The sequence below is a fragment of the Hyperolius riggenbachi genome, chromosome 1, assembly GCF_040937935.1.
Source record: "Hyperolius riggenbachi isolate aHypRig1 chromosome 1, aHypRig1.pri, whole genome shotgun sequence".
NCBI lineage: Eukaryota > Metazoa > Chordata > Amphibia > Anura > Hyperoliidae > Hyperolius > Hyperolius riggenbachi.
In genome coordinates, this window is record NC_090646.1 from 685,695,393 (window position 1) to 685,715,976 (window position 20,584).

General features: G+C 45.7%; 1 protein-coding gene across 2 annotated transcripts in view; it reads right to left on the reverse strand.

The window, feature by feature from the left end:
• Window positions 1-20,584, reverse strand: part of LOC137532599 (NACHT, LRR and PYD domains-containing protein 3-like) — a 738,694-nt gene that overhangs the window by 41,012 nt on the left and 677,098 nt on the right. For both annotated transcript variants that reach the window (XM_068253288.1, XM_068253297.1), the window contains one exon: window positions 11,044-11,208. In XM_068253288.1, coding sequence (XP_068109389.1) covers window positions 11,044-11,208 — 165 coding nt within the window. The remainder of the gene's footprint in view (window positions 1-11,043; window positions 11,209-20,584) is intronic.

Consider the following 20,584-nt stretch of genomic DNA (forward strand, 5'->3'; position numbering starts at 1 on the left):
GTGCCACGAACCTCAAGCCACATGATGCGCTGAGCAGAAGCGGCAGCATCTGTTATTATGGCAGCCGCTTTCTGCTCCTCATGCAGCGTCTGTTGTTGCTATGGCAGCCGCTCTCCGCTCCCCATGTATCGCAGTGGCCAGGTAGCTTGTAGTAACAAGCCGCTCTGCCCCTTCTCCCTGTCGCCTGCTGCTCTGATGCTACAGCTGTAGCTCCGCCCCCAGAAGTGTTTGAATGGAGCCCGGGCTGATGGGGAGCAGGAAGGGAGAGTAGACTCTGCTGAGCCAGGCAGCCCACAGCCCAGGAAGGCAGCAAATCGGGACACGGAGGATGCAGGGGCAGGTCAAATGACAGGGAGGAGGATGCCACTGTCAGCCTGAAGAAAGGATCCATTTTCACTGCAGCAGGTAGATTGTCTACTGAAATATTGCAGATGCACCTGTAATTGTGACATGTCAGCCTCAGTCTAGAGATGTAGTAAAGTCTCGTCTGTACTGTGCAGTGCTCATTGGGTTATATTTAATATGGGGTCTTGGGAATACACTTTCTACTATACCTTTAGAAAAGCATATGCACGACTAGATTATGTTATGTTGTCTCCCTCACTGGTAGCTAATGTCTTGAGCTCTAATATTGATTACTAGTGACCTAAGCCCATTTAAAAATGGGCTAGGTCTGTCACTAATTTACCGCACGCCCGCACGCCGCGCTCGCGTGCACACATGCCCGCCCCTTCTGGCCTCGTCCTCCTCCTGCTCTCGGCAGTGTCCGTTTCTGCAAATGTGCAGTGCAAAAAAAGCACTGACACAGGGACAAACGCAGGGACACAGGGAAAATATATATAGAGATTGTGCTTGGTCCGATCACAATTCTGTCTCAGTTGAATTTAAACTTTTTGGAACACCCTTTAGCTATAGTAACTGGGGATTGAATGATAGTCTCTTAGCTACAGAAGCTGAGTGTTATCAATTTGCTGCTGCTTTGGAGGAATATTTCTGTTTTAACACTTCCACTGATGTCTCACCAGGAAATCTCTGGGCTGCACACAAACCGGTTCTCCGGGGTCTTTTTATAGCACAAGCTGCAGCTAACAAAAAAGCTAGGGTGGTGAAAATCTTGCAACTAACTTCAGAGCTCGAGACATTATCTAAACAATACAGCCACTCCACAGACTCTACTCTTTATTCTCTTATTTTGGCCAAGCGTACAGAATTAAATTTGTTGCTCAACAACAAAATAGAAAAATCCTTAAGATTTATGAAAGCCAGATTGTTGTTGTTGGGAAACAATTCGTCCACTACGTTTGCTCAAAAATTGAATAATTTTTATAGGTCTCCACATGTCTATAAGCTCAGGAATAGTAGAGGTCATCTTGAAACTCTACCACAAAAAGTGATGGATGTATTTGTGGCGTTCTATACAAAACTTTTTAGCCAACCAGCAACCATGGATACCACTCAGGCGTCTTTGTGGTATTCTTCCCTTAATCTGCCCAAATTATCTGAAGATCAACTCCACACCCGAAATGCTCCTATTAGTTTAGATGAGCTGTTAAAGGCTATTAACCACTTGCCGACCGCACACTCATAACGTGCGTCGGCAAAGTGGCAGCTGCAGGACCAGCGACGCAGTACTGCGTCGCCAGCTGCAGCCTAATTAATCAGGAAGCAGCCGCTCGTACGAGCGGCTGCTTCCTGTCAAATCACGGCGGGGGGCTCCGTGAATAGCCTGCGGGCCGCCGATGGCGGCTCGCAGGCTAGATGTAAACACAAGCGGAAATAATCCGCTTTGTTTACATTTGTACGGCGCTGCTGCGCAGCAGCGCCGTAAGGCAGATCGGCGATCCCCGGCCAATCAGCGGCCGGGGATCGCCGCCATGTGACAGGAGACAGCCTGTCACTGGCTGCACAGGACGGATAGCGTCCTGTGCAGCCCAGCTTACCAAAGGGGGCCAGGTAGGAGAGGGAGGGGGAGCATTTCGCCGCGGAGGGGGGCTTTGAGGTGCCCCCCCCGCCAGCCACTCGCAGGCAGCAGAGATCAGACCCCCCCAGCACATCATCCCCATAGGGGGGAAAAAAGGGGGGCAATCTGATCTCCCTGCCTGCACCCTGATCTGTGCTGGGGGCTGCAGAGCCCACCCAGCACAGATCAATCAAACTAGCGCTGGTCCTTAAGGGGGGGTAAAGGGTGGGTCCTCAAGTGGTTAAAGTGAACCTCCGGACTAAAAATCTACTCAGCAGAACTGAAAAGGCTTGGTGTTTCTCTAACAGTTTCACGGCATCAGAACTTTGTTTTTCTTACCAAAGCATAATTTTTAGCTGCATTTTTACCTAAGCTCCACCCATCAAAGGAAAAAGGACAGTTAAAACTGTGTATCATGCTCCCTGTCCCCTCCTTTCAACCAAAAAGATGGCAGCCCTCATGAAATCAAACATTTGCCTGTTCTTTTAAAACAGGGTGGGTAAGAGATTATATTACCTATCTATATTAATTAACATAACTAATGTAACTTAATGACAGTATGTTTGTTTAGGCTGAAGTTCCTCTTTAAAACCCTCAGGAACTCATCCGCTCCGGGCCCTGATGGTCTTTCATCACTTTATTATAAAAAATTTGCCCCACCTAATGGATCTCTTTTATTCTGTATTAAAAGGGGGCTCTTTTCCCCCTGAGATGCTGCTAGGTAATTTGTCTCTTCTTCCCAAACCAGGTCTAGATCATTATTCTCCCTCTAATTATCGACCTATCACTGTATTGAACAATGATATTAAACTTTTTTCAAAAATCATGGCACAAAGATTGGCTTCCATGATTGCTGGTGTAGTTGGCGCTGAGCAGACTGGATTTATACCCGGGAGGCTGGGTGCAGATAATGTTAGATTGCCTCTTAACCTTATTCAAGGTGCTGAAATCTATGATGAACGCTTTCTAATGCTTAGCTTAGACATTAGTAAGGCATTTGACAGTGTTAATTGGCAATATATACAGCTCGCCCTTCAGTCCTTTGGTATTACAGGGGGATTCTTGTTGGCAATCACAGCCTTCTATCAGAAACCTGCTACTATAATTAGGATTCTGGGAGCTACTTCAGACCCTTTGACTCTTGCTAGGGGCACAAGGCAGGGGTGTCCATTGCCCCCCCTGCTTTTTGCCCTGGCTATTGAGCCTTTGGCCCAAGCAATAAGGTTAGACCCTGATATACATGGTTATGGCCCTTTTAATGATAAACTTGTCCTCTATGCAGACGATGTGCTGGTATTTTTATCTCAACCTGTTACATCTCTCCCTATACTCCTGCAATCCTACCTAATAATATACAAGTGTCCCTGCGTCTGTCCCTGTGTCAGTGCTTTGCACTACTGCGCATGTCAAGCACTGACAGCCATTGGGACAGGATGCAGGGCGGACAGGCCGGGCGAGCGGGTGTGAGCAACGGGTGTTGGCGCACCGCGGGTGTGCGCACGACGAGCGGGTGTGAGCAACGGGTGTCGGCGCACTGCGGGTGTGCGTGCGGCGAGCGGGTGTGAGCAACGGGTGTCGGCGCACTGCGGGTGTGAGCAATGGGTGTCGGCGCACTGCGGGTGTGAGCAACGGGTGTCGGCGCACTGCGGGTGTGCGTGCGGCGAGCAACGGGTGTCGGCGCACCGCGGGTGTGAGCAACGGGTGTCGGCGCACCGCGGGTGTGAGCAACGGGTGTTGGCGCGCCGCGGGTGTGAGCAACGGGTGTTGGCAGTGCGGGTGCGGGTGTGCGCGCGGCGAGCGGGTGCGAGCAACGGGTGTCGGCGCACTGCGGGTGTGAGCAACGGGTGTCGGCGCACTGCGGGTGTGCGCGCGGCGAGTGGGTGCGAGCAACGGGTGTGAGCAACGGGTGTCGGCGCACTGCGGGTGTGCGCGTGGCGAGCGGGTGTGAGCAACGGGTGTTGGCGCACCGCGGGTGTGAGCACGGCGAGCCGGTGCGGGTGACGGTGAAAGACGTAGAGCCCATTTTTAAACGGGCTTAGCTCAACTAGTTGTTAAATAAATTTGCCATTTTTTCTGGACTCTCAGTAAACACGGCAAAATCAATGGCTATGCCAGTTAACTTGCCCCATTTAGCTATTAAACTCCCTGAAGCGAATTCTGATTTCCAATGGCAGAAAAAGAAACTCAAATATTTGGGGATATTTTTAACTCCCACTTTTGATAAGTTATATGAGGCAAATTATCCAGACTTATTTTCTCAGATTAAAAAATATTTACAGGACTGGGCCCCATATAAGGTATCATGGCTGGGGCGTTGTCTAGTTTGTAAGATGGTGCTATTGCCTAAGCTACTTTATTATTTTAGACTTTTGCCCATAAATCTCACCAAGGCACAATTGCAACCTCTCCAATCTCAATGTAATAAATTAATCTGGAATAATAAACCCCCTAGGGTATGAGCTACAACTTTATATAAACATAAAAGATGGGGTGGTACTGGTCTTCCCCATCTCTGGTCTTATTATTTGGCAGCCAGATTGGCACAGACATTGGACTGGAGCCCTGCAACTCTCTGGCCTAGTTGGGTACGATTTGAGGCAATCTAAATCTTACCATTTTATCTTCCTTCCTTACTCTCCTCAGTCTCACGTGCTCATATTTCTAGAATCTTCTCTCGTAATAAAATCGTGGGTTCCTCTGTAAAGCTTTGGCGCTCAGTTAAACTTACTTACTTCTACCAGAATTTCTTTTTTCGGTAATCCCGATTTCCTACCCGCCTGGTATTCGCCTAATGCATTCTCATGGTGGAAAGATCAGGGCTTACTGACTGCTAATAGGTTTTGGATTGCCAACAAGTTTCTCTCGTTTTATCATTTTCAATTCACAAAAGATATCCCTTACAATGAGTTCCTACGCTATTCCCAGATTGAACATTTTTTTTAAATCTTTTTCCCTCTCCTCCTGTCACTCCTCTTACAGAATTTGAGCAGATATTTTATAACAATGGGCGTGATAAGGGATCTATCTCTCGCATTTATGATCTTTTGATTAATAGACATACTGATATTAAATTGGCTTATGTTGGCCTGGGAGGCGGACCTGGGCACTCTTATCTCTTTACAAACTTGGGATTCTATTTGGAATAATGTAGGATCAGTTACTAATTCTAATATTTTGAGAGATACCCCAGTAAAATGAATGTTACAATGGGAAATATACACCTGCTAGACTTCACAGGTTCTTCCCTTCTGTCTCTGCCTTATGTTTTACAAATTGTGGCTCTATTGGAACATTGTCCCCTATATTTTGGGACTGCCCAGTGGCCCAAGGTTTCTGGACAGATTGGATGGCCCTGGTCTTTCATTTCCCGGTCTTGGTCACTAAATTACAAGCATTATTATTTGCTCCTCATCCAGGTGTCTCAGGTCCGTTTTCCAGACTATATAGATATTTATTGTTGGCTGCGTTATGGGTGATTGCATGTCATTGGAAAACTCCCTCTCTTCCGCTCTCCCATGTAAGGAATCGTATGGATATGCTTCGGTTGTCAGATCGACTCTTATTTCAGTATTGATAAATTGGGCAAGTTTGATACAGAATGGGATTGTTGGGTTTCTTATTGTGATACTACATCTCACTCCATAGAAGGCTGTGTATGGTTCTCTTTTAACTTTTATGTAGCCCTGTTCATTTGATACCATTTATACTATTGTATACCCCGTGATTATCCTTTTGTATCATTTTATACTCTGTTCTAAGCAGTTTTTCAGATCTCTGTACTCTGTGCAGTTGTTGTTTTGACTGTGTTCAATAAACACTTTGAATATATAAAACGCTCTCCTCCACCATCCAAGAGATAGGTAATCGAGTGGATGACTTGGAGCTCCCATGCGACAGTCTCGCTGACTCCCATTAACCACTTGAGGACCGCAGTGTTAAACCCCCCTAAAGACCAGGCCATTTTCCCCCAAACTGGCCACTGTAGCTTTAAGGCCAAGCTGCAGGGCCGCACAACTCAGCACACAAGTGATTTTCCCCCTTTTCTCCCCACCAACAGAGCTTTCTGCTGGTGGGGTCTGATCGCTCCCCCAGTGTTTTTTTCATAAATATTTGATTATTTTTTAAAATAAATTTGCTTATTTTTTTTTTTTTTATTTACTTTATATCCTTCCCTCCCCTTGCCAGCCAATCAGCGTGATTGGCTGTCATGGGCTTCAGCCTATGACAGCCGATGACTTTTGTGCCTGCCAAGTGGACAGCCGTGTCACACGGCTGTCCCCCGTACAGCTCTGCTGTAGATCGCAGTGCTGTACAATATTTATAGACTGCGGTTTTGGCGTCTAACAGTCTCCGAGTGGGAGACTGAAGGCGTCTTCCAAGCAGAGATGCGTGCACATCAGCACGCAACCTCCTGCTAGCCCCATCGAAAGCCGTTCATGCCAATCGGCGTGAAGCCGTCCTGGGGCTGCCGCCACATTCATGCCACATTCATGGTTAAGGATGGCAAATCCAGACTTGATCAGCAAGGTAAGATGATTGCAGCTCTTAAAGCAAAACTTGAAGACTTTGAAAATAGGGCCCGTAGGTCTAATCTAAGCATCCACGGCCTACCTGAAGCTGTACAAGATTTGAAGCCAGCTGCGATTAACCTTTTCGCTGCCTTGCTTCTGCAAGTCAATCCAGATTTACAGCGCATCAACCGAATTCAACATGCACTTGCTCGTTCTCGGAATCCTGACTTCCCAAAGGACGTCGTACTCAAATTACACTACAGCGAAATCTGGGATCAACTACTAACTGCTGCGAGAGACCTATCCAACCTTCCCGGTGTCCTCTTGCAAAAAAGAAGGTCCTTTCGTCCAGTTACCTTGGCACTCATATGAGAAAATATATGCTACCAATGGGGATTAGCGTGACAACTTATTTTCACCGCAGGTGGCAGACAACATACTATCAAGACTAGCGAGGAAGGAATTGCAGTTTTACAAAATGAAGGCATCCATGTGGACCTCCCAGCACCATCTTCTCCGCTCTCCCAAAGCACTCAAAGACCAGCTTGAATTTGGTCCACACCATCATCCAGAACCCAGGCTGCTGATCCTGAATAGGATAAGTATACACTAACTTCTACCCTCTGATTCACATTATCTGAAAGCTTTCCATTGCAGACTAAGATTTTGTCGCCAACGAACTGACATGTTGTCTACGCAACATCCTTTCAGAGGCTCCTCCAATGATTTTTACCTTCTCAAACTAACTTTAACCAGCTAACTGGTTTAATACCTACCCAGCATCTGTCACCTCAGATTCTCCACTCAATTATTTAATGATCTCTTACCTACCCTGACTATAAGTTCTTTAGCCTGGTCTTTGCACCTCATGTACGCTGACCCACTTTACAATTATGCCAAATCAGGTACCTATTAACACCCTGTAGTTCTCCTTCATCAAGGTGTCTCTCAAGTCCTCTTGCAACCTGTTGCTTCTAATTCGAGGCATGCTAATCTGGTACAAGGAGGAGCTCACAGAGCACATTAAAGCAATCAAATGAGGAGACAGCCACATCTGGATCGAAATAAACAGCTCCATCCTCACCTCTCAGTCCGACATGTACCTGTGTGCAGCATATATCCCCCCAGCAGAGTCCCCTTACTACAAACCTGACATCTATGAGGTCCTACAAAAAGAAGCCAGCCACTTCCAGTCTCAGGGCAGAGTACTCATCTATGGAGACCTTAATGCCAGAACAGGCATGAAGGACTATCTGACCTCTGAGGGAAACACATACATACTTGGAGGAGAGAGCTACTACCAGGAACCAATGCAGACAGCAAGAAATAGCTATGACAAGGCAGTAAACAAAAGCGGGAAAGCCCTGTTGAACCTGTGCCAGAGCCTCGGCCTATACATAATGAATGGGCGAACCAGGGGTGACTCTCTTGGGAGATTCACTATGAACTCACACGTAGGCAGCAGTGTGGTAGATTATGCCATCACAGACACAGACCTCATAAATATCAATGCCCTCATAGTCACCCCTGAAACACACCTGCCAGACCACAGCGAAATCTTGCTGTCAGGGATGCTCAAATCCGGGGGGGCCCGTCCCTGGCGCCTCCCACGATGGGCTCCAATCGCCGCATGCGCCGGTCACGTAACTACAAACACTTCCTCCTTCCGGGTTGAAGGAGGAAGTGTTTGTAGTTATGTGAGCAGCACAGTCGGCGCTTGGAGCGCATCGTGGGAGGCGCTAGGGACGGACCAAAGACGACGTCATACAGGTAAAGATTGACCCCCCCACCCCGCACAGCTTTACTGGGAGATATCCGGATAGAAACTATCCGGATGTCTCCCGGAGCGGATTTGAGCATCCCTGCTTGCTGTACCTGAAATCCACCGATAAACCAACCGCACAGCAGCCTCACCAGACCGGTCTCTACAAGCTACCACCACCCTTCAAATGGCCCAAACAATCTGCCACCGAATACACCAACATGACTAACACTGCCAAAATCCAAGAACTGCTGACAAACTTTTATACCAACCCATATGAATCAAACCAACAAGGTGTCAGCCATGCAGTGAAGGATTTCAGTAACATCTTACATACCATGGCAGTATTAGCTGACCTCAAGCAGACCAACTACAAATAAACAGTCCCAAAAATGGTTTGACAGTGAATGCAAGGCTCTACGTAATTCTCTAAGGGCGGCCTCTAACCAAAAGCACAGAGACCCCAACAACCAGGACCTAAGGGAAGCCCATGACCACCTACAGAGACAATGCAAAGACACCCTCAGGCGGAAAAAACAGAGCCACATCTCCCACAAACTCCAACAGTTGGAGGACTTCCTCCAGGACAACTCATTCTGGGAACCATATCAGTGCAAAGGCTAAGAAAAGCCCTCTTCATATCCAAAATGGCCACATCTGGCTCCACTACTTCAGGGACCTCTACAAAGACATCCCAGAAAATGCTCAAATCCTGGAACAGAAACAAATAGCCGCAAAAACTGAAGGACATGGAGGAGACAATCAAGGACTTTCAAAACCCTCTGGATACACCAATCATGGTACAGGAAATAAGAGAGAACAAAGCTGATAAAATGTAAGAAGGCCAGCGGTACAGATGGCATCCTGCCAGAGATGATCAAATACAGCCCCCCAGACATACATGAGGCACTCGCAAGACTATTCAATCCTAAGTGCAGGCTTCTTTCCTCAGGCCTGGAGTGAAGGCCTCATAACATCCATCTACAAGAATGGGGACAGATACGATCCAGCAAACTACAGAGGAATCTGAGTCAGCAGCACACTGGGGAAACTGTTTTATGCTGGGCATACACGGCACTTTCTTTCCTTATGAATCGAGCCGCTGATGGGCTCGAGTGATAATATCCGACAGGTCCGATGACCTGCCGGATAGATTCCCCGCTCGATCCCCGCCGGCAGACAATAGTGGGAAATCGAGCGGCTGATAAGGAGCGTCGGCGGGGACGAGCAGGAACTGATCCGCGCGGACGAGCAGGGATGCCCCGGCATCGAGCCAGCAGCTCGATCCGGCGCATAATTGCATCCAGAAACGTGCCGTGTATGCCCGGCATAACAGCATCATGAATAAAAGGATCCTCTCCTTCCTCACACAGCAGGACGTACTCAGCAAAAGCCAAGCTGGGTTCATGCCAAACCACCGCACAACCAACCACATCTACACACTGCACAGCCTCATCAAGACCCATGCAGGGATGCTTGTAATCTACGCATATGCGTAATTACGTGTCGTAGTTGACGCCTACGCATCGTAGTTTTAATTCACAGTTTCAAAATTACGCTTATGAATTTTCGTGTAACGTAGTACCGCTATGCGTAATTAGGGCCGCTACGCATAGTCCACACGTGTATTGCGAAGTCAACTACGAATGTGTTAACGTGTGTATTTTGAGGCGTATGGATTAAATTGTCACTTGCGCATGCACAGAAGTGTTATTGCCCAGTGTACATGCGCATTGGGCAAGGGAATGTACGCATTAAAGAGTTCCACGTATGCGCATTTGACTGATTAATGCGGACATTTTTCCGCATGACGGCATGTATGTCCACATATAACTACGTTATGGGTTACGCGTAATTTCATTGATTAACGTGTAGTTACAATGCACATCCGTAGATGATGAAATTGAAACGTAATGTAATTTAACTACGCATAATTCCTGCTTAGCATAGAATGCCACTTATGATCATCCCTAGACCCATGTCCACAGCACACAAGGCAAATACACTGCACAACCGACCACATCTACACACTGCACAGCCTCATCAAGACCCATGTCCACATCTCATGCGGCAAAATCCACGCTTGCTTTATGGATTTTAAGAAGGCGTTTGACTCGGTGTGGCACCCAGGCCTTTTCCTAAAACTCCTAGAGAGCGGAATAGGAGGTAGAACCTATGATGTCATCAAGAGTTCATATACTGGGAACCAATGCAGTGTGAAAGTGGACGGGAAGAGAAGCGCGTTCTTCAAGCAGGGTCGAGGAGTCAGGCAGGGCTGCAGTCTGAGCCCAACACTCTTTAACATATACATTAACCAACTGGCTGTAGCCCTGGAATCCTCCCCAGCACCAGGCCTCCTCCTGCATGACCACGAGGTGAAGTTCCTGCTGTATGCAGATGACCTTGTGCTGCTCTCCCCAACAGAAAGGGGCCTACAGGATAGCCTGGCCGGTGGGAGAAGGCTGGTTCCCGCTGACCAGTGCTGATCGTGAACGGGACCCAGGAAAACAATGCGCATGGTGGTTTTGGGCTAGCCCGAGCTGTACCGTTCTAAGCAGCTATAATCTCAGCCTGAGGCCAGCTCGGGATTACCGCCAGGGGGTTAATGTCCCCTTTGACACTGCTGGTTCGCGTGCCGCTGCTCCCCCCACGCAGCACGAGGCCATGGACCCGGTCTCACAGGTGACTGCTGCGACCGTGTCCCCTCTACGTCCCTGCCCTAGACACTGCACTGGCCCTGGTCTGAGGGCGATCCTGGGCAGCAGTAATCCCCCCCTAAACTTACCCATGATCACGGCTGTTATACTCACACTAGTTCCTCTATCCGGCTTGTTGTCAGAGCCGCCATCAGGACACTGAATTCAGGACTCCACAGCTCATTCTCAGACAGGTCCAGCTTCCTCAGAGTCTGGTTATTCCTTATCCCGGATGCCAGGTGGAGGCAGCTACTGGAGGGCAGCTTATTATCCTGCAACCTGTAGGAGAAGAGAAGAATGTTACAGAAATCCATATAAAATAAATGTTTCCCTGGCAATTTATCATATTTAACCTTATATATATGAGTGAAAATTAGTTTTCTTTTTCCATTCATTTTATAACTGCAGCAATTATAAACAGTTTGCTAATCACTTGAAACACACAGGTAGCTTTGGCAAATACCCCTCCAGCTACGCCCTGCCCATATAAACTGTCCAGTTGTTTAGGTCTAGGGATGGTCAATGAGACGCAAATGATTCTTCAAAAAAATTATGCACATTCGGTATGCAAAAATCTGCAAAATGGACAAATCCAATTCCACCTTGGCAGGATATGATTGGTCCATGTTTGAGCTGCATAAAACTAGCACACACAATTAGCATAATACTGCATAAAGTCAGAGTTTTTTGCATCATGTTTACCATCCTTACTAACCATTTCCGCCTTTCGGACGTAGCTGCTACGTCCAAAAGGCTGCTGCTGTGTGCTCCCGCTGCCGATCACATGCGTGCTTCCGCTCCCATCCATTAGCCCAGAGATCCCATCGATTGATCGAAGTCTCCGTTAGAAAGACAGACGACTTCTATGGGAAGCCACAATCTTTCTGAACAACAAAAAATAATTCATGTCCACCCTACACTTCCCGTAAGCGAGAGCACTTTAGGGGTGGGGGGAAGGAGTTATGCAATGCCACTGATAAACTTAGGGGGACTGTAGTGTTTTATAGTTAGCATAGAGGAATAACATTGGCACCATAACAAAACTTTTAAACCTAATAACCAAGTAATACTAATGAATAACTCTATTACAAGGAGACGAGCTTGACACAAATTGTGTCTCGTCTCTGTATAATGAAACTTTTCTAACATTTTCTTATTAGCCCCTGAAACACCTTAATGACTTCCTTTTATCCGAAGGAGGTTACTTCTTTATCATACATGTTATTATCGTAAGATATAAACATACAATCATCACAGAAGAGAGTGAAGACCACATTTCCAAAGATAACAATACAACAGGTATTATTTTGATCTCCAAAAAGAGCATGAGTTGCTCTCTCAGTTTTGCGGGCCCCTGTATCGTCCTTGGTTAAATATAAACATTAAAGGGGAACTTCAGCCTAAACAAACATACTGTCATTAAGTTACATTAGTTATGTTAATTAGAATAGATAGGTAATATAATTTTTTACCCACCCCGTTTTAAAAGAACAGGCAAATGTTTGTGATTCATGGGGGCTGCCATCTTTGTCTTGGGGGCAGCCATCTTTTTGGTTGAAAGAAGGTGACAAGGAGCAGGAGACACAGTTGCAACTGGATCCATCTGAAAATGGCACCTGCGAATAATGGCGCACGGTGTTGTTGCTAATCCGTTTGCCGCTTATCGCTATTTAACGTTAAAGCCTTATTGTTATTTAGCGTTAAAGCCTTATCGTTATTTAGCGTTAACACACAGAACCCTCTCTGTGCCTATCCCTAACCCCTAAACCCCCCCTGGTGGTGCCTAACCCTAACCACCCCCCTGGTGGTGCCTAACCCTAAGACCCCCCTGGTGGTGCCTAACCCTAAGACCCCCCCTGGTGGTGCCTAACCCTAAGACCCCCCCTGGTGGTGCCTAACCCTAAAAACGCCCCCTGGTGGTGCCTAACCCTAAGACCCCCCTGGTGGCGCCTAACCCTAACCACCCCCCTGGCGGTGCCTAACCCTAACCACCCCCCTGGCGGTGCCTAACCCTAACCACCCCCCTGGTGGTGCCTAACCCTAAGACCCCCCCTGGTGGTGCCTAACCCTAAGACCCCCCTGATGGTGCCTAACCTTGACAGTGTTACATTAAATCTATTCACTGTTTTGCAGTTAAATAACGTATGCAGTTTGGCTTATGTAGGGCGCTTTTGATAAATAACTGTGGGCAACTGTTTCGCAAATAAACGGCACTATTGATAAATAACGTTAGTGTGTGCCACTATTGATAAATAACGTTAGTGTGTGCCGTTTTTCTTCTTTTTTCCCTGTGCGCCATTATTATGCAGTACCAACGATAAATAGCGATAAGCGTATCTTTTTAATGCGGCGCCATTTTTATGCATAGGCGCTGTGCGCCATTATTCACTGATCCGGTTGCAACTGTCCTGTGTCCTGATCACCCCTCCCAGCTGTGCACCCTAGGCTTTAAATGTCAAATTCAAAATGTAAAAAAAAAAATTTGCACCAAAACAGCAGAACTAGAGCAACAACATCAGAAATCCCATCATGCTTTGCACAGCATCAGGGAAAAAAGCCCGGGCAGTTTTCTTCTGTGCAGCTAAAAATGAGGCTTGGATAAGAGAAACAAAGTTCTGATGCTGTGAAACTGTTAAAGAAACACCAGGCCTTTTCAGTGCTGCTGAGTAGATTTTTAGTCTGGAGGTTCACTTTAACAAAACAAGATTGTAATAGTGAAACAAGCAAAATCACATAAACATTGAAAGATAAGGAAGGGAGGGGGTAGTAAGCCCCTTCCATCATATAATAAAGTGGAAAGCATGTAGATTCAAAGGTCAGCCAGAATCAGTGGGATTTCAGCAGAAACAAGCATCTGCCACAATTTGAAATGTATAAATCAGTCGTCCCATCTCATGGATTCCTGACACCAAGTTCCTTCTCCACTCTTGGAAGGAGAGGCAGCAGCATTTTTCCTATTATTGCTTTCAGCTTTCAGACGTGGTACTGTGAGCGGGTGAACTCGCATAAGGCAATGAGCGAACATATTCCTCCGTTTCTGTTGGAGAACTATAAGAGCGATATTTCCCATCCTGCAAGTATAAAATTACAGTAGCTGGATAGTTAAAGGACCACTACCACAAAAAAGTGTAAAATGTAAAATATATGTTAACACAAATAAGAAGTATGTTTCTTCCAGAGTAAAATGAGCCATAAATGACTTCTCTCCTATGTTGCTGTCACTTACAGTAGGGAGTAGAAATCTGACATTACCAACAGGTTTTGGGCTAGCCCATCTCCTCATGGGGGATTCTCAGCATAGCCTTTATTCTTTATAAAGACACTCCCTGAAAATGATTTATACAAAGATGCTGGCCAGCCTCCCTGCTCACTGTACACTTTTGTGGCTGTTGGACAGAGCAACTGCCATTCACTAAGTGCTTTTGAAAATAAATAAAACACTGAGAATCTCTCATGAGGAGATGAGCTGGTCTAAAACCTGTCAGTTCTGTCAGATTTCTACTACCTACTGTAAGTGACAATAAACATAGGAGAAAAGTAATTGATGGCTTATTTTACTCTGGGAAAATTGTACTTCTTATTTGTCTATGTTTACATGTACTTTAAATTTTATGATTTTCACGATAGTGGTCCTTTAAGTGAGAATCTCATTTTACGACGAACAAGGTGTTGACAGACTCCATTAAAGGCTTTATGGGCTCTATTTACTTCTGCTGAATAATTGGCGAACATTTCCTGCCGACCAACTTCCATGTGTTTTTGGTTTCCGTAAGCTCTCAAAACCACCACCTTCTCTGAATAATCCAAGTATCTGGCGATTACTGGCTGCCTTTACGATCAAAGCAGATTGGGCCTATGTAGTGTGCTCTTTCCACTTTAAAAGTTACATTAATGCCTAAAGCTTTTGGTATCGCTGTGGAGCATAACTTAGACAGGACTGCAGGCTTTACAGATTCTGGACCTCCTATAATCCCTTAGATTGTTTCTGCGGGATCTGTTTTCCAGATCATCTGGTTTATCAAAGAGTATAACTTGTCAATTACAGGAGGATTGTGCTAAGCTAGCCGTTTCCTCACTCCTATCTTCAAGATTGCTGATCCTCTCCTCTGCCTGATCAAGCCATGCTGCGTGTGAAGATATATCATCTTGCAGTGTCCTAAGCTGAATGCCCATCGCTTCAGCAACAGTGGAAGTGAACTCTGGCCTGAGCAATTTCACAACTTCTTTGGCCAGGAAAGCATAGTCTACAGCAGGGCCTTAGCTAGGGGTGGCTGACTACACGGTATGTCCTGTCATCTGTGTCCGCACCCACCATACTGAATGTTTTTTTCAGAAAAATGTATGCGTTTGACTCGGATCTGATCTGGATGTAGGGCACGATTCCGCGGTATGTACGCATCGGCTACTACCTGTTTCGTTGCCACCTCTTGTCCCGCCACTCGGTCCCTTCCACAGTCTGGAGGCCAGCAGAAGCATGCGGCTCTCCATAGGCTGCAACAGGCCAATAATGCCTAGCAACAGGGAGAATTTTCATTGGTTCAACATGAACCAATGGAAATTCTCTCTGTTGCTGAGGATTTCCATTGGTTTATTGCAGCCCAATGGAGAATTCCCATGCTTCTGTCAGCATCCAGGCTCTTCAGAATGGACCGAGTGGTGGTGATGGTCAGCGGGGCGCTTAAATATGTCACAATGGTGTTGTTTGTCCAGTTAGACAAATAATTAGTAAGTGAACCACGGCAGGGGACAGGAGGATTTGTGAGGACCAGCGTGGGACAGAGGGCCGGTAGAAGCACGAGGTAAGTGAAACTTTTTTTTTTCTAAAGGCTTAAAGAACCCCTTTAAGACTAGTAGGAAAGGGTTCCATGTTTCTAGGGAGTGGGAGTTAGTTTTATGATTGTGAAGGTCATTGTCCAGCTTATCTATCATCATTATGGGGGCCACATAGTTAAAACATGCTTTTTGGTACAATTAGGAGGTTGTCCAGCCTGGATAGTGGAGTAAGGTGATTGTTGGGGATTCTTAAGGTGGAGTGAAACAGTATTGAAAATAAGTCAATACTGTGGTGGTGGTTGCTTTTTGATCTGAGTTTATTAAGTTGGTTACTGAGCGATATGTCATCTGAGCAGAACGATTGGAATGGTGGGCAGTACCAGAGGTAGTGCAAGAGACTAGGTTTTAGATGGTTGCCTTTTACGTGTGTATATTGCTTCTAGTACATGTTAGGCATTATTTAAGCAACATAAATAAGTTTCAATTGTAGCTCATGATAATTAACATCTGAGATTGTTTTCTTTACAGTCCGCAAGCTGGATAGAGCTCATTCCCACAGGGTGTCACTGTTAGTGTTAAAGAGAATCTGTACTCTAATATTCTTACAATAAAAAGCATACCATTCTATTCATTATTTTCTCCTGTGCCCCTCTGTGCTGTTTCTGCCACTCCCTGCTGCAATCCTGGCTTGTAATTAACAGTTTTAGGCAGTGTTTACAAACAAACTAACCAGCTTCTAATAGGCTCAGCTAAGCATAGTGTGTGAGTCATTCACAGTGTGCAGGGGGCCTGCAGAGGGTGTGTATCGCTTCTACCAATCACAAGCAGCCCTGCACATTCCACACAATCAAGCCTTAGCCCGACAAACAGGACAGAGGAAAGATACATTGATTTATTACAGAGACAGTGCAGTTAGGAAAGACTGCAGTAAGCCAGAGCAGATTAGAACAGGCATAGGAACTTATAGGATAGAAGAACTAAGGCTGAAAAATTTGTTACAGAGTCTCTTTAAGGTTATCTGCTAGAATGTGCATGAAGTGATGGGATTTCACTTTTGGTCTGTTTGATAGATGTACACTCCAGTCTTGCCCTTGTTATCTGGTTATTCTGATCTATGCTAAGAACTCCATTTCCTCAGAAAGAGACACACTACTGTGTCAGATTCTTATATTAATGCAGAGAAATGATCTCCACCTTGCCCAGATCGTTTACAAATGTTTAAATGGTTTGCTAATTATTTCAGTGAATTTCAAGATTTGTGAGTATGATCAGAATCAGAATTAGATTGTTGTAATTATTAGTATTATTTTTGGAAGTGAGCTGTATATTTCTACAAGGTTAAAATTTAGAAGAAATGTTCATAGGCTATGCAGTATTTGTTGGGTTAGTAAGTTTTAACCATTTAAGGTCAAGATATACCCTGCTGAAACTAAAGCCTGCTTTATACGCAAAATGTTAATAACATAGTGTTCACACATATCTAATACGCTGATCAATAATATACACTTTATTTCAGATTATATTAAAACAGTTGTTCTATTATTAGGCCAGAGGCCTTGTGCCGGCCATTATCTCCTGTGACCACAGGGGGCATCTAGAGATCCCCATCTAATTACTAAAGTGAAGTCATGTACATGTATTTTTAGAAATGTTATAAAAAGAACATCAATTGAGTCATAATGTACTAATTTAAAAATAGTTTGAGGACTTTGCGTCATTTGAAAGTCCTCATATATTATTTCGGGAGAGAAAGTCTCTATAAAAGAGTTTTCAGACTGTATATTTTATCATTGCTTGATATCTTTGCTGACTGAAAACATCTTAGGCCCGAAAGCCTGCCTTCTCATAGACGTGATTCTGAAAGCCACATCAGAGAGGTACCGTACTTTTCGCCGTATAAGACGCAGTTTTTCTCCCCAAAAATGGGGACAAAAGTCCCTGCGTCTTATACGGCAAAGGCAGGGAATCCCCGACTTACGGACGCCCGCCGCTACGAACCGCCGTCATCGGGGATTCCCTGCCTTGCCTGTGTTCCTCTGTGGCTGCGTTCCCTCTTGCTCCCGCTTGTCTGTAACCCCCTCCCTCCTGTGTCGCCAGGTCCCCCCCATGTAATAGCGGCAGCGCTGTGAGTACCCCCCAACACCCCCACACCCGCGCTTGTCTGTACCCCCCGCGCTTGTATGTACCCCCACCTGTTTCGCCGGGTTCCCCCTGTGTATGAAGCGGCAGCGGGCAGCAACTTACCTCCATCTTGCCCGCGGCGATTGAAGAAGACATCCGGCTTCTGTGGGCGGCTTCCTCTAGTGCCGGCTTCTAATGACACATAATTGATGATGCGTCATTAGAAGCCGGCACTAGAGGAAGCCGCCCACAGAAGCCGGATGTCTTCAATCGCAGTGGGCAAGATGGAGGAGGTAAGTTGCTGCCCGTTGCCGCTTCGTACACGGGGGGGGGGGACGACCCGGCGACACAGGAGGGGGGTACATACAAGCGCGGGGGGTACAGACAGGGGTGTTGGGGGACTCACAGCGCTGCCCGCTGCCGCTATTACATGGGGGGGGGACCCGGAGACACAGGAGGGAGGGGGGTGCAGACAAGCGCGGGAGGGGGGGTGTTGGGGGGGGGGACTCACAGCGGGACACAGAGGAGGCACTTGGAGGAGGAGGAGGACACATAGGGCTGAGACGGGGACACTTGGGGGGGACAAGAGGACACTTAGAGGGGGACTGGAGGACACATGGACATGACAGGACGACACATGGGGAGAAAGCAGGACACCTGGGGGTGACGGGGACATTTAGAGGGGGACAGGAGGACACATGGGGAGAAAGCAGGACACCTGGGGGTACAGCACTGACACATGGGGGTGACAGGAGGACACCTGGGGGTGACAGAGGGACACAGGAGGGCACCATTTGGGGGAGGTCATGTACAAGACGCTCCTGGAATATGGGCGCACCAGGTTTAGTTTATATTTTTTTCCATGGTTTTTGCCCTCTAAACCTGGGTGCGTCTTATATTCCGGAGCGCCTTATACGGTGCGAAATACGGTAATATGCATTATTCTTGGTGAATTTATTGACAAATATAAACGTTAAAGACTTGTAATTTTCACTTCAGCAGTTTTTTAGATAACTTTTTTATGCTATACTTCATATACAATCAGTAAGCATTACTATTTAAATGCAATTGCAAGCTTAGGGACAACTACCAAGCTTTGATTAAGAGATATCTACTTTAAGTTCTTTATATAAGAATAGAACTTCATATATCATTTTTTAAGGATAAAGCTATATTGTGTGTACCATACACTGTACAATCTCGAGATAACAATTATCGATGAAGGATAAAATCTACAGAAGAAGATTTGCTATGTTGATATGGACTCTTTTCACTAAAGGAACTTTGAAAATGTATTTTTGGATGATGGACAACAACTGGAGAGATGTATATTCCTGTATATAAGCTTTATCTATTTTTTATAACAATATCATTTTATAAAATTCAGCAGCTGCGTGTTACATATTTTTTCCAGAGGTAAACCTGCTAACCTATAAATATTCTGTTTATAGTGAGCAACGCATCCACTACTGACTAATCTTGATTATGACGCTTTCTAGGCTTGCCTTTTAAGCAGTTAATAATCATTTATTGCAGATATCGATCAGATATTTGACAACTGCACTGTCTTATTTTTATAAATTGTTGATTTGGCTAGTTCGGTTGCAATTAACCGTTTTCTTCCTTTAGGATTAATCAGCTTTCAAGATCTCTCTATTTTGTAAAACCTAGAGAGCGGTGGCAGCATTATCCTCGATTTCCAGCGTGCAATCGATAATTGTATTTTACCAACTGTACATACAATTGAGATTGTATCATATGTGGACACAACAACCAATCTTAAATTTGTATTGTGCTCACAGTGGATTTGCCTACAGAAGTCTCTAGTGGATGAGACCTGCATGGCAACTGTGGCATAGTACGACTAAATTGGTGGGTGACTGTCACAGTACCATCTGCTTACCATGAGTTCCTGGACATGTTTGATAAGAAAGTTGCAGATATGCTTCCACCTCCTCCCCATGTATACCATTGTCCAATTGAACTTCTGCCTGGAGCCAAGATTCCTTATGGAAGGACTTTTCCATTATCGAACCCTTAGTTAAAGACCCTAAAGGAGTGTATATTGATAAGTATCTAAAGAAAGGCTTTATCAAACCTTCAACATCTCCTGCAGGAATTGTCTTTGTAGGGAAGAAGGATGGCTCTTTACGCCCCTGCATCATTTACTGGGAATAAAAGAGTATTATTGAGAACCTCTATCCACTTCCTTTGTTCCCAGATTTTGTTCCAGATTTTGGGGATGTCCAAAATCTTCCCCAAGCTGGAGTTGCAAGGAGCTTATAACCTAATTCGCATCAGAGAAGGAGGAGAATGGAAGACTAGCTTTTGTTCCCATTTCGGTCATTTTGAGTACAGAGTGATGCCCTTCGACCTGTGCAATGCTCCGGCCACGTTTCAGGACTTTGATAATGACATCTTTTAGAGACTTCCTGGGCGGTTTCATGGCAGTCTAGTTGGATGATATCCTAATCTTCTCACTAACACTTAATGAACATAGGAGTAATATTCGAAAGGTGCTTGGCAGAAACAGGACTCATGGGTTGTACGCCAAAGCTAAGAAATGTGAATTTGAAATGGAGAAAATTCAGTCCATGATATTCTGTATCTAGCCAGACGGTCTGAATATGGACAACAGATGCACTTGTGATGGAACAACAAAGTCCTGATGTACAGGGTGTGGACTCCTTATGTGGACATTTGGATTTTGTGCACCTGAACATCAAAAGTGTGCAATCTTGTAGATTGTTTACAATAATTA